At 38.4% G+C, this 12,733-nt stretch overlaps 1 protein-coding gene across 1 annotated transcript; it reads right to left on the bottom strand.

Moving 5' to 3' along the window:
- Positions 1–410: 410 nt before the first annotated feature.
- On the bottom strand, positions 411–12,590 carry POLE2 (DNA polymerase epsilon 2, accessory subunit; the record flags this gene model as incomplete). The annotated part of the gene is made up of 14 exons (XM_010178324.1): positions 411–584; positions 1,541–1,608; positions 1,729–1,905; positions 3,697–3,805; positions 4,227–4,304; positions 4,403–4,462; positions 5,606–5,660; positions 5,861–5,950; positions 8,064–8,236; positions 8,821–8,893; positions 9,912–9,960; positions 10,356–10,412; positions 10,987–11,070; positions 12,516–12,590. Coding segments are annotated over 14 exons (1,167 nt in total), but the record flags the coding sequence as incomplete, so codon positions are not given.
- Positions 12,591–12,733: the final 143 nt, after the last annotated feature.

Genomic DNA, 12,733 nt, shown 5'->3' with positions numbered 1-12,733 from the left:
CCTGATTGCTCCCTCAGCAAGATTTCCTCCTCCTTCCCTTCTTGAAGTTTCGAAGGACCATGTCCTCGTTCCTCTCCCTGCTCTGCCTGCGTAACGCTATCTGCAAACTAATTACATGTTGCCATTACTAAATAACACCTCACAAATCTTCTCTAGACCTTTCCTGCCCAAAGAAAAACCTTAGCCCACATTTCCAGTATCCCCTGTAGGTAACCAGCTATCAGTTCAACTCAGCGTGGTGAAAAACAAAGTTTTCCTTATTTTTAACTTTTTTTTTTTTAAAAGAGGTATTTCCTGTTTGATAGACACGCATTTGGCTCCTCCAGTTGCCTTCTTTTATTATGCTTTTCCAATTAATCTTCACTGTGACCCTACATTACTTATCCAAATTAACACCAGTATCTTTTTCCTGTAGAAGTTTATTTGTGTACAAAACACACCATTTTTTTGGCTTTGACATTTATTATAAACAGTTTGTAAATACCATAAAATCAATCCATCTAAAATGAGTTGTTGGCTGTTGGCTTTCCAAAGGCTCACTCCCTTTTTGCAGTCTCGCAGAAATTCAGAGACCCTGAAGCTTGCTGAAAATACCAAACAAAACCAATAATTTAGTTTTGAAAAAGCAACTTCACAATAAATAACATATTATTCTATTTCTTGATTTATGAAAGACTTGATAACGTTTTAAACTATTTAAAGACCGAAAGCATCTCATGGTATGGTATTTTCTAGATGCAAGCAAAGGTTACATGGGTTGATCTATTAGCGGTTCCCTTGGGAGGGTGGCAGGGTGTTATACACCTCCATTTGAGAAAATCACAGAACAGTAAAAAAATCACAGCTTCTGCCACAAGGCATGAAACTGAATCAGACAAGATAAGTTTGCACTTTTCCCATTGGGTTATATCATCATTATTTCAAACTGAGGCAAATTTTCATCCCAGTTATAAGCCCTTTGATACTTCCTTGGTATTGCAGGTGGTGTTTTTTCCAGTCGTTGGAATGAATAAGTACAGATTTAAAATACATGAAATCAAAGCATGAAAGTGGCTTCTGGGCTTGGTGCACAAAATGCACCAAGAATTGTTCCTAAGTGTAATGAACCTATATAATAAGAATTGTTCCTAAGTGTAATGAACCTATATAATAAGAATTGTTCCTAAGTGTAATGAACCTATATAATAAGAATTGTTCCTAAGTGTAATGAACTTACATAACAAGTGTCATCTCCAGAAACCAATCTGTTTCCCACTTGGGTCTCAATTTTTGAAAATCATACAGTACAGTCTATCCTTCCTTTTACTTTTGGATCATGCTTCTCGTCATTATTATCTGACTAATTTCCAAATTTATTATTTTAATTCTAGGCATTTGGATTTCTTACCCTGCATAACTATGAAGCATAAGTCTACCCTAACTGCTAGAACATTGACATTTGTTCTGTTGATATAATTCATTTTCTGGGTCCTTCCTGATAATTACAAAGTCAGCAAATAACAAGATACTTTATTTTAAATGAGTAACTGAATATATTTACCTGTCTTCAACTGTCTTGTTGGAGGGGTAGAATACTTTGAATGAAAATCCACTTCTTGGAAATGAACCCTGTAAAGAAAAATGTTCAAACCACACTTGTGTAAGTAAAACACTGGACAGATGGTAAGAGACACACTTAAATGTGACTGCACTCCCTTCTCATTTTGGTAAAGGGGAAGGAAATCTTACAGGATTTATGCAAAGACAGTCAGTGTTGGTGACAGTGAATGGGTCGTATTTATCTGCAACGACGAGCATATCTGGCAGAGGATAAACCCTCAGGGAGTAGTCGTAGGCCCAGTACACGGGGCTGACGTACAGCGGAAGCGGCGTCAGATGTCCTTGGGATAATATAGTCTTTACAAACTGCAAAATAAACGTAAGTAGTATTAGTTTGAACCATTTTTTTACAAGTCATACTCATTCCTGTAGATACTAATGTCCTGTTAATAAAGAAGCTTTGAACCTGGAAATGGGTTTTTGTGTATTTCACTCCCTCTGATTATTAATGATTTCTAGAGTAAAACAGCAACTCCCATACAACAGTCAGCTGCTGTTTTGTTTGTTGTGTTGTTTGGGTTTTTTTAATACACAAAGTCCTTTCTAAAACATACCAGCCAGCACTTGAAGATGTCAAAACCATTTCACTAATCAGCCTCTCCTACAAACTGCAGAATCTACCTACCTGTTCCTCCAACCCAGGAAGCACCAACACTGCCATAACTTTTATTTTGTGCCTTTTTTTTCCCCCCCCTCAGGGCTTTCCTTGCAGTACCAGTTAACCACAAGATCCATACTTAAACACAGGGTTTTTTCCCTGAATTGGGGAAATAATTCGATTCCCAAATGATTTTGATTTCCTTGCCCTGCTCCAGACACCAGCTGCCCTCCTTTCATTTGCTTTTTCATCTGGCAAATTCCAGCCAGAGTATTTTTGGTTCCTGAAACTCTCTCTTCAAGCCCCTTGAAAACTTTTATTATCTCTAATCAATCATGTAGCTGCTATTAGGCTCCATTTTCCCCAAAGGGCCAAAATCACTACAGCAACATGGTGCAAGTGTCTGCTGCTGAAAGAAAACGATGTACCAAGCATAGGCCCAGTTATTCCACTAATATCGTACGAGGCCTAAAGTCACTATTAATTCAATCCAATGTTAGTAACAGAATTTCCCTCTCTCTCTCTCATTCATCTTTTTACACTGATGGCTGAATTAAAAAACTAATGACAAGCAGAAAAGGCAGGAAAAAACAGAAGTATGCAAAAGCAACCCAGGACTCTTATCTGCAGAAAGTGTTGTAATATGTAATTCTACATTTTTAAAATTAATTCTTTAATTTCCAAGCATGAAAAAGCCATGTGTGAGTACAGGGAAATGCTGGCTTGCAGCAAACATGCACACAAAAACCGAGGTGCATCAGTGTGCACAGTGTGTTCACTATGTTCACAAAGAAACCGAGCGCTGTCGTAACGGAGAGAAGGAAGAAAGAGCTCAAAGAAGTTTCTGAGTCAAGCAAATAAACACAGAAAACCCTATAAAATGAATAGAAACAGACTCCATCCGTCACTGCAATGAGCCAGGACTCCCTGGATCGTTCTTACTGAATTACATCAGTAAGTCACATCAAGTCCTGCTGTGCATTCATTAACTAGAATCATAACTCAGAGTGCTGCGGCAATGTATCAAAAGCAGGATTAAAACTTCAAGTGAGAAGGCAGAAGAAGCAGATGACCTTTTGGAAAAGTGACATGCTGCTTTACTGCAAATGTCACTGGTTAATTGACCAAACCTTAAAAAAAAAAAAAAAGGTAATTGGTATTAAACTTTGCCTTTAGGAATCAATGTTTCTTGGTATGACATTCATTGCTGGTGCACACACACCAAGAGCCAGCTGCTACAAAGTTCTGCATTCAAGGGCAACTGCAGTGGAACAGGCAGAATGACTCAAAGCCATCAATCAGTACCATGGTTTCAGTTATTTTACCGTCAAGATGTAAATTAAAATAATAATACTAAATGTATAGATCCTTCTTACAATCCCTCTTGGTTACTCTTGCAACATGTCGTGAGGATTCAGATCAGAGCACCCTAAATGCAGACCTGCTGATAAAAAACTCAAGGAGATCTCAGCAAGAAGCAGTGAACACAACTCACTCACATGGTTGGGAATGTCCATGTTGCTGGTAGGGAAGCGGACACAGTTTCTGCACATTTTGTTTACCAAATCTTCACGAAAGATAATTATTTCTTGGGTGCAATATTGAATCCTAAATGGAAAACGTTAATGACATTAAATAAACTGAGATGAAACTAAAAGATAGGGAGCTGCACTATAAAGTTGATCTCCCTCTAATATACCAAAATGAAAGAGCATATTTGAATTAAAATAATATTTTCCCATCTTCCCTTCATTCCCTCCAGATTCAGAAAAAATACTGTTCTTTGGAGCAGGATTTTTATACTCACTATCAAACTTTTAGCACTACCTCCTTTCATCACTAATTTATTTATGTCTTAATGTATTTAAAGCTAGTTAAAATTAATGCAAGTGAGGAACTCTATTAATTCGAAAAATTTAAAACTCATTTTTCCAAAATCTGTAATTTTTGAAATTACATTTGCACATAAATTAGTCATTCACTAAAAAAGAAAAAGACCATGAAAAATTGCAGTGAGTTACACTGTTACCTGCAAGGATTTGTGGTGAAAACTGAAAATGGCACCAGCTGTCTGAATTCCTCAGTAATGTTTTCAGCCAGGGGAGGTCTAAAATAAATAGCAACAGATGTATCAACCAAGACTTTTACCTTCTTTAGCTATTTAACTCAAAATTCCAAAAATTTGAAAAAGTAAAGCAAACTGACCTTGGTAAAATAGAACCAGGACCAGGGTCTTCAGGACCAGGAACAAACACAAATCGACTACTGTAAAAAAAGTTCAACTTATCATATAAAATGATCCTAGAAGTATCTAATCATTGGTGATATACTGCCATTACCCCACAGATGCACGCAAATAACCGATTCTGGGGCAGACTGGCCTTATGAACCACATAAATCACAGCCAAGGCATAAGATACATACCCACTCTTCACTAAAGCAGAAGAGAAACCTTAAAAACTCTTCACTCTGCAAGGGGAACTGACTGTGGGAAGGAAGACAGACCAGGTGTGCAGCCTGGCTCAGGACTGGGTGATGATGGGCTCCAGGATCTCATACAAGGACCCAGATAATCAGGATGGAGGATCAGTCCATGAGATACACTCGCTTACAGAGCTCAAGAGCTACAGGCTGTGGCCATTCATGCTTTTGGGTCTCATCTTAGGAACTGGCTCTACTTTGGGGTTAGTGTAACGAATTCAATGATCAGAAGTCAGAAAGGATAAGCCTGGTAGTCTCCCTGTTTTACTTTCCTATGTATATCCAATTCTCCATAGAAGAGATTTAGTTCTCCAGACCTGAAATGGGGCTCCCACAGAGCAGGGACACAAGAAGGGATAAATAAAATATTCCTTTGCAGGATTGCATTGCTTTGGTTAGTTCTCAAATGAACAGCTGTGGAGAACCACACATGCAAGAATGGAAAAGAGAGAAATGAGATGGCAGCAGTCACTGTTTCTGATGACATTTTCCAGGGCTGGTACAGAAAGCATTAAGTGCTCGTAGCAGCATCAAGACTTCAACATCAGTTTACAAAGCAGCACTGCTCGGGCAGAACCTTGCTGATTTTAAGGGAATTCCATGGGAAAAAAAGGGCTCATCCAAATATCACTTTTGAGGAGTCATGGGCCGTGTTTAATCCTTGTGGAAAATGTTCCAGGGAGAGGCAGTTTCACCTTTGCTCACTCAATAACACCTTCCATGACCAAGCTATTTTACATAAAATCAAAACCTTACGCTGCTCCCAAAACAAATTTACAGGGCTGTTACAAGATCAGCTTGCTATCTGATCATAGCTCACCCACAATAATGACAAAACGTGGTATCTGTTAGTTTCTTAAAGTAATTAAAGCAAAGTTTTCATGAAATTAAAAAAAAAATCCCTTTTCATAGCACTTTGCTGTGTACCTTTTATGAATGCTGGGATATTCACATATAATATCTGCAAGAGCCTTCAAAGAACCTAGAGACAGGAAAAAAAAAACAAACTATGATACAACACCTGGTTAGACAATAAACACACATTACATGAATCACCCTTGTACTTCAGAACATTAAAAAATGTGTCACTTACAAATAAGGGTTTATTTTCTGCTCTCTTAATTTCTTTTGCCATCATTATTTTAATTTAATACACATGTCCAACTACAAAGACTTCCCTACCTTTCAGTGACTGAATCTGACTTTTTCCATATGGTGCAGATGAAAAATTTCCACAAAAGAAAAAGCAGGTTGGAGGTGCAGAGGAATAACCTGGGAAAAGAGAGTATCTATCAGTGTAACATCCATTCACTTCAGCATCTTTCAGCATTCTGATTCCAGCCCCCTTTCCCCAAAAGGCAGAAACTGAAACAGCACTTCAAGCTCTGCTGCTATTAATACACCTGAACTATTTTTTTTTTGATTCAGGCTTTTGTAAGCTTAAAAAGGATGATGGTACAAATGTCACCTGAAAGGAGCCCTCTGTTATTTACAGGCTCAGTTCCAACAACATTTTGTGTATCCAACTAACTACTGACCCAGTAATTACAAAAAATAATAGCAATTATAATAAATAATACAATTTTTAAACGCTCTCTTTCCTTAAAAAGAAAAATAGAGAGTAGGTAGCAATGGATTACTATGAACCTCCATGCATCATTCCAATTCAAGGGCTCTACCAATATTTAATTTGCTCTTTGGCATTATAAAGCAAAGGAATTGCCTGAGCATTTTAAGAATCTGATGAATCCTCACTAATCACCCAGAAACACATCCTTTATAGCAAAGAGTGAAAAAAGTAACCTGATTCCCATCCCTAAAAGATAAATAAAAGCATCTACTCAGGGATTCATCTCATGTTCCAGGTTACTCTCCATTTTCCTAACATGCAGCACCAGACTTGGATTTACTTCCACTATTTTTCAATCCAGTTGGTAAATAGGACAGAATTGTTTATACCAGAAAAATGGCTCATCAATGTTGTTGGGGTTTTTTTTTCTTGCTATTCCACTCAGCTATTATTTTTAGTTTATAATTATGAAGCTTATTACTTGCCAATTAAAGAAATGTCTCAAAATAGTAAATGAATGTGGCAGTTGAGTTCAGTACATTAACCTCACTGGCCAAAGTCCCTTTATGACTTCAGCACACGCAATCTTAGGTCACGTTCAATTTGCTTCAAGGATCTCGCCAACTTTGATCAAGATAGTGAACTGGTTTCGTAACTTCTGGATGAGTGTGGTAATTTGTGTCCCATTTTCTTTAGGTGAGTAGCAGTTTCCCACCCTTCATTTTATGTTGTTTATTTTTAAAGCAGCCACCATCTCACACTTCCATTCTACCTAAGACAGACAGGACAAGCTGTTCCAAAACTGCTCTGGAATACAAAGAAGTAATTCATAGATCTCGCAGATGCTTGCTTTCCAAATGTTGTCAAGATTACTAATGTAATATGCATGGAAGAAACAGTTCATATTTTAGGAGTAGCTGACATTTTTTCATTAGTAGAACCAGAAAGCATTCAAGGGACTGCTGATCTCTGATGAAGGAAGAGGTTTTCTTTAAACTAAGCCTAGGAAGAACTTTCACGAGCAAGGGAAACATTCTTGTCACAGCACATAAAATGGCTACTGTCCAAAACTATATTAGAACTAAGTGATTTATGAAAAGGAAATGTCAACTTGCAAAAATATAATGCAATCCAATTTTTAAAATGGCTAGAGAAAGAAACAGAAGAAATATAATAGCAACCATGAAATGCAAATAGCTCACTAAAATTAGAGTGAGACTTCACTAGCTTTGGCCTTGGGTTCAGTGGGATCCTGCCAAAAAAAATGCAACAGTTGAGCTTGTTCTAGCTGTCTCAAAATGGAAGTTCATCAAAAATGCACAATACAGTAATAAAAGGACTCTTGAAAATCATTTCCTGACTTTTTAATTTAAAAGTATACTTTAAAAAAAAAAAAAAAGCCACACAAAGAGCGTGCATTTAGCTCACAGTTTGACAATAAAGTTGGCCTAACTCTTAGTAGATCCTAGAAAGAACAGTCTTGCTGCTGTCCAGCTTCCCCTGCCTGGACAGGGATGCTCATGAGTGACCACAATTAAAAGTTCACAAAGCTAAACCAGCACAAAACTAATTCTTTAACAAAGGTGCTTAGTTTTCTGCTGGGGTATTCCCAGCATGAATTAGCTCACCATGGGGTCAGACTTCTCAGCCCATGCCAAGGAGGGGATACAGCCACAGCTAGGGACCAAGGGCCACCCAGCCATCACTCTGCCTTGCTGCACTTGTCAGCTTCACCTCTCAAGGCTGCTAAGGACTAAGGAAAATGGTAAAAAATGCCTTAAAACAAAGCTCAGAGTCAAAGAAGTTCTCACCTACCCGAAAACATTGTGTGAAGCTTTTCAAGTACTTCTGCTTGGTCCAGCCATACATCAGAAAGAAACACAAACATGGCATCTTCATTTTCATCCTCCAGCTGCTTTAGTTTTGCAGAAGCCTTTACCGAAGTTGAAGAAGGCCCTCCAAAGAAGTTTATATTCCCATAGAAAGCTCTACATCATTAAAATATTCAAGTTAGCTCTGTTTTCTTTCAAAATAGTTAGTAATTTTGATTATGACTCACTTAAGCCATTTTAATTATTATCATTATGATAAGTAGCTCAGATGGTATCAATAATCATCTAGAACTTCATGGAGAAACCAAGGAAGAGAAATGGCAGTCACCTGGATACAAAGCAGGGGTGCTGCCCTGCCATAATTTAACAGATCATCTCAGGGTAATATTTATCCTCAGTTCGTTCCCTCAACCATTCCTTGAGCAACAATTAATGTCTTCTTCTCCTGTAATAGTTATCTAGTTTTGCAATTGAGAAGGGCTTACATCCCAGTTGTTATTATATGCAGAACCCATCAGCCTTTGGAAGGGTTTTTCTTCTAATGCTACAGGCTTTAGTACTGGTGCAAAGAGACCAGAAAGTCCCAGAACAGCTTCCTTAAAACTGTATTTATTTTGAAGCATTTGGGTAGGGGGAAGAATAGCATACTTTAATGTCACAAGAATTACAAAATAATAATGTGCTTACTTAGAAACCCATAACAAAATATGGAGCAAAGCTGCTGAAAGTCAGTTTTATACCTAGTGGTAGCAGAAGGCTCAGTAGGCGGAAATCCAAAAGCGTTCACATGAAAAACTTCATCTTCATACCAACCTAAGGGGTTTTTTGAATAATAAAATAACCTTTAGTTTTTCTAACAACATCATGTCCTAGACATTAGTCAGACAGTTGGCAGCTGTGCTGCATAGCTAGTCCCAGCCTCCATCAATCCCTCTCTTGTGATAGCACCAGACCCTGTGCTGTTTAGTGGTGAACCAGACCAGGGAATTAAAATATCTGGCTGAAAAACAGGCTGAGCAACAAAACAACTATTTTTTTTTTAACCCCAGACACTTCTTTGAATGGATTTGCTGCACAGACACATAAACAACCTTATCAACCCAGCTGAATAAGAATGTAGGGGAACAGGAATCATTTTTGCTGGCCCTGCCCCAGAAGGTCTCCATCAAACTGCACCCTTTCTCCAGAACTGTCCCATCTGTCAGAGGAACAGAAGTAACAGGGTGATACTTGTCCCCACTATCATTCTTGCTCTTTACTTCTATTTAGTTTACTTAAAAAATTTAAAATGTTAAATACATTACTAGAAAATAGACTGGGATTATGTATATTGCACAGAGTAATATCCTATAAACAGAAATTACTGTAATTCTGCTAAAATATGCCCAAGGCTCCAAAAGTGCAAGCCCTGACATCATCTGAATGAGAAGACTCACCAAAGCCTCTGAAGGACCAAAGTTTTGCCAACAGATAGCAGCGTTTTCAGATGGTTAAATCATGCTGTTTCATTATTTTAGTCTGTCTTCCTAATGCAGCCATATCTCCTCCAAGCATGTTGGAGCCAGGCTAATCAAGGCCAATCCTCAAAGCTGCTACAGATGTTCACATCCCACCAACATCGCTGCAAACCCCAAATATCACAGAGCTCCAGAGCCCACAAGGTTAACAGGAAAGGCTTATGGCCAAAAAATCTCAGTCACAAACTCAGCTTATGGTCAAGCCTCATCAACACGAGACTTGTCTGCTCAACCACATCTGGCACATGTGTAATTGCAGCAACAGCCACTAAGAGTGTAACTTATTACAAGCTAAGAAAAACAGTCAGCTTTACCTTCTGCCAAAACAAAGCATGATTCAGTATATAAACCACTGTGGAACTGGTGCAGAAAGGTTAAGAAATATATATTTTTTTTCTTAGAGCAGGACTTTTAAACTAGTTCTTTAACCAAAGTTTGCTTTTCAGGTGCTGTAATATATCTGGACACTACTGAAAGTTCATAGGCTGCCTTAAGAGCCAGGCAATCACTTGGTAGCTGAGCAGGTAAACTCATCAACAGCCCACAAACAGGACGAGAAGGAACACTCACCTTGTCCTAACAGGCTCTGTAAAAGGGCACTGAGCTGCAGCAACCAAGTAATTTGAAAAGAGGGAAAAAGACAGAGCTGCAATTCTCAATACGTAATTTTTAATGTCAATATTGATTTATTATTTAATTGAAAATTCTCCAGGTCTATAAGAAATTTCTTCAACTCTTAAATCACAGAAAAAGGATATGGCTTTGCTAAGGTCTAGCTGGACAACTCCTGTAGGGTCTTCTAGGAAAAATTTCCCCTAAAAAACAGGATTCATTAGTAAAACAAAATATACCCAAACACATAAATGCTTCAATCAGAAGCATCTATCAGTCAGCATTCAGAAATAATTTAGCAGTTTTTAATATTGTAAGCTTAGAACACACTGGCAGAGCTGAAAACAGTGTAGCTTACAGTCAGTGTATCTTAGCACCTTCCCTTTGAGCTGGTGCAGCTTGGATTGAAGGTGCACCCCTCCCCTACAACCACAGGCCAATGCCATGGCAAGTCCAAACACAATCATTGGAAGCTACAGCATTTCAAGAAGGGTCATGCCTAGAAAATGTCACTGGTTCTGGTTGCTGACATGAAGCATTACAACATTCTGTAGTGAGAAGAGAAAGACATACAAGAGCTCACACACGAGCATCAGCTGCTTGTGGAAAAGTCTCTTCTTAGGCAATGGATCTTGCACCACTGACATTGATGGGAGTTCTGCCACTGACTTATATGACAGGATAAAGTGGTCAGATATTGAAGCCTTCTCATTTTCTAATATATTATAACACTGAATGAACAGTGACCTAGATACTCCACAATAAAACACAACCTACCTCCTTGAGCTGAGTTATCATCCCAAGCACAATCACTTCCCCCACTTTAGCTCTATTGCCCAATAGAGTTTCTATTGTTTTAAGCTGGAACCAAAGGCAAAGAATCAAATAAGAAATCAAATAAGAAATTAAAACTCTCCATATATCTTAAGCAAGCAAGACAAAGCACCACACAGCACATGTTTTTACAGAAATACACAAATGAGCTATGAGAGCATACAGGCTCAATAGAAAAACCAGAGATGTATTTCTGAATGTTAAATGTAGCACAGTTTAGGAAAAGATTTCCAATAATGGCTGCAAGCATAAAGAACTGCTTAGCAAGTAAATATTTATTGTGATTATTTTGCTTACAACTGGAGAGAAAATGACCTCAAGTTGTGCCAGGGGAGGTTTAGATTGGATATGAGGAAGAATTTCTTCACCGAAAGGGTAGTCAAGCGTTGGAAGGGGCTGCCCAGGGAGGTGGTGGAGGCACCTTCCCTGGTGGGATTTAAAAGATGGGTAGACAAGGTGCTTTGGGACACGGGTTAGAGGTGGAATTGGCAGTGTTGGGTTTATGGTTGGACTCGATGATCTTAAAGGTCTTTTCCAACCATTTCAATTCTGTGGTTCTGTGGATTAAAACTAAAAAGAACAAGTGGCAATTTCTGCACTTGCCTAAGAATGTCAATTGTAGTAATTGGATCCTCAGCAGGACCCAATCTGAACACTAATTACTTTTATCGAAGAACCTTAGATGGATGACAGAGAACACTCCAGAGTAATAGAGGTGACATGGCATAGCGTGCTATCTGCAGTTCCTGGACAAACTTATTTTAGTCTGTCAGGCTGCAGTAAAGAGAGACAATCCTCCTACAAGGCCAGCAGAAGTTACTGCTGACAGGGAGGACAGGAAGCAGTCAAGGGAGAACGATGCTTTTACAGCCTGGATGGAGATGCAGGCTGGACTCAGCTAACGTCAGCTGCTTTTTTCTACACGATAGCATGATCAGAACAGGGAGAAACAGGGAAGCTGAACAAAGCAAAAGCTGTTTTTTGGTACCCAGTGACACAAACACACACACACAGGTTCAACTTTTTTAAAAATATGTAATAACTATGTAATATAGGGAGAGCATTGAATATGAGAAAGCTGAGATGGGAAGAGAACAGAACAGACTGAAGTTACGACCTTATTCAATTGTAGGTTTGTGAATTTAGTGCTTATGAAAGAAAGAAGCAGGGAAAACATCCCCAAGCAGAGGGAAGCAAAGTGTAATAAGCTGAACAGCTAATGTCCTTCCACCTCAGGAAGCCATGTTCTCTTGCACTTCATAGTGACTTTTGAGTGGTTTGGTCATTATGCCTACCTGAGCCAAATAACTGCATTTTTGACACATAGGCTAAAAATGAACAAAAATAACTAATTTCCATTAATTACCCAAATGGGATGTAAAACTAAGATGTCACTGGAGAACTATTACCGCATTAAAGTATAACACAAGTACAGTTCACTTTGCAAGAAAAAAAAAAACCCAATTTTTTACCTGGAATTTGCTCTTACTGTCATCAGGATGAGCAACAATGGCTGAAGGAGTAAACAACTCATGTCTATGGGTCCTCTGCAAAAAACAAAATTGAAGTAATCCAGTTTAAAAATAAATGAGCACTGTCAAAAAGCCAGTTCATTATAACCACTACACAAAATACTTTCTAAAGTTCTCTTATTCTATTTTAGAATCATAGAATCAGAGAATGGTTTGGG

Source organism: Antrostomus carolinensis, unplaced genomic scaffold, assembly GCF_000700745.2.
Source record: "Antrostomus carolinensis isolate BGI_N321 unplaced genomic scaffold, ASM70074v2 scaffold4370, whole genome shotgun sequence".
Taxonomy (NCBI): Eukaryota; Metazoa; Chordata; class Aves; order Caprimulgiformes; family Caprimulgidae; genus Antrostomus; species Antrostomus carolinensis.
Note: the sequence above shows the minus strand (reverse complement) of the source record. Positions and strands in the feature narration are given on the sequence as shown.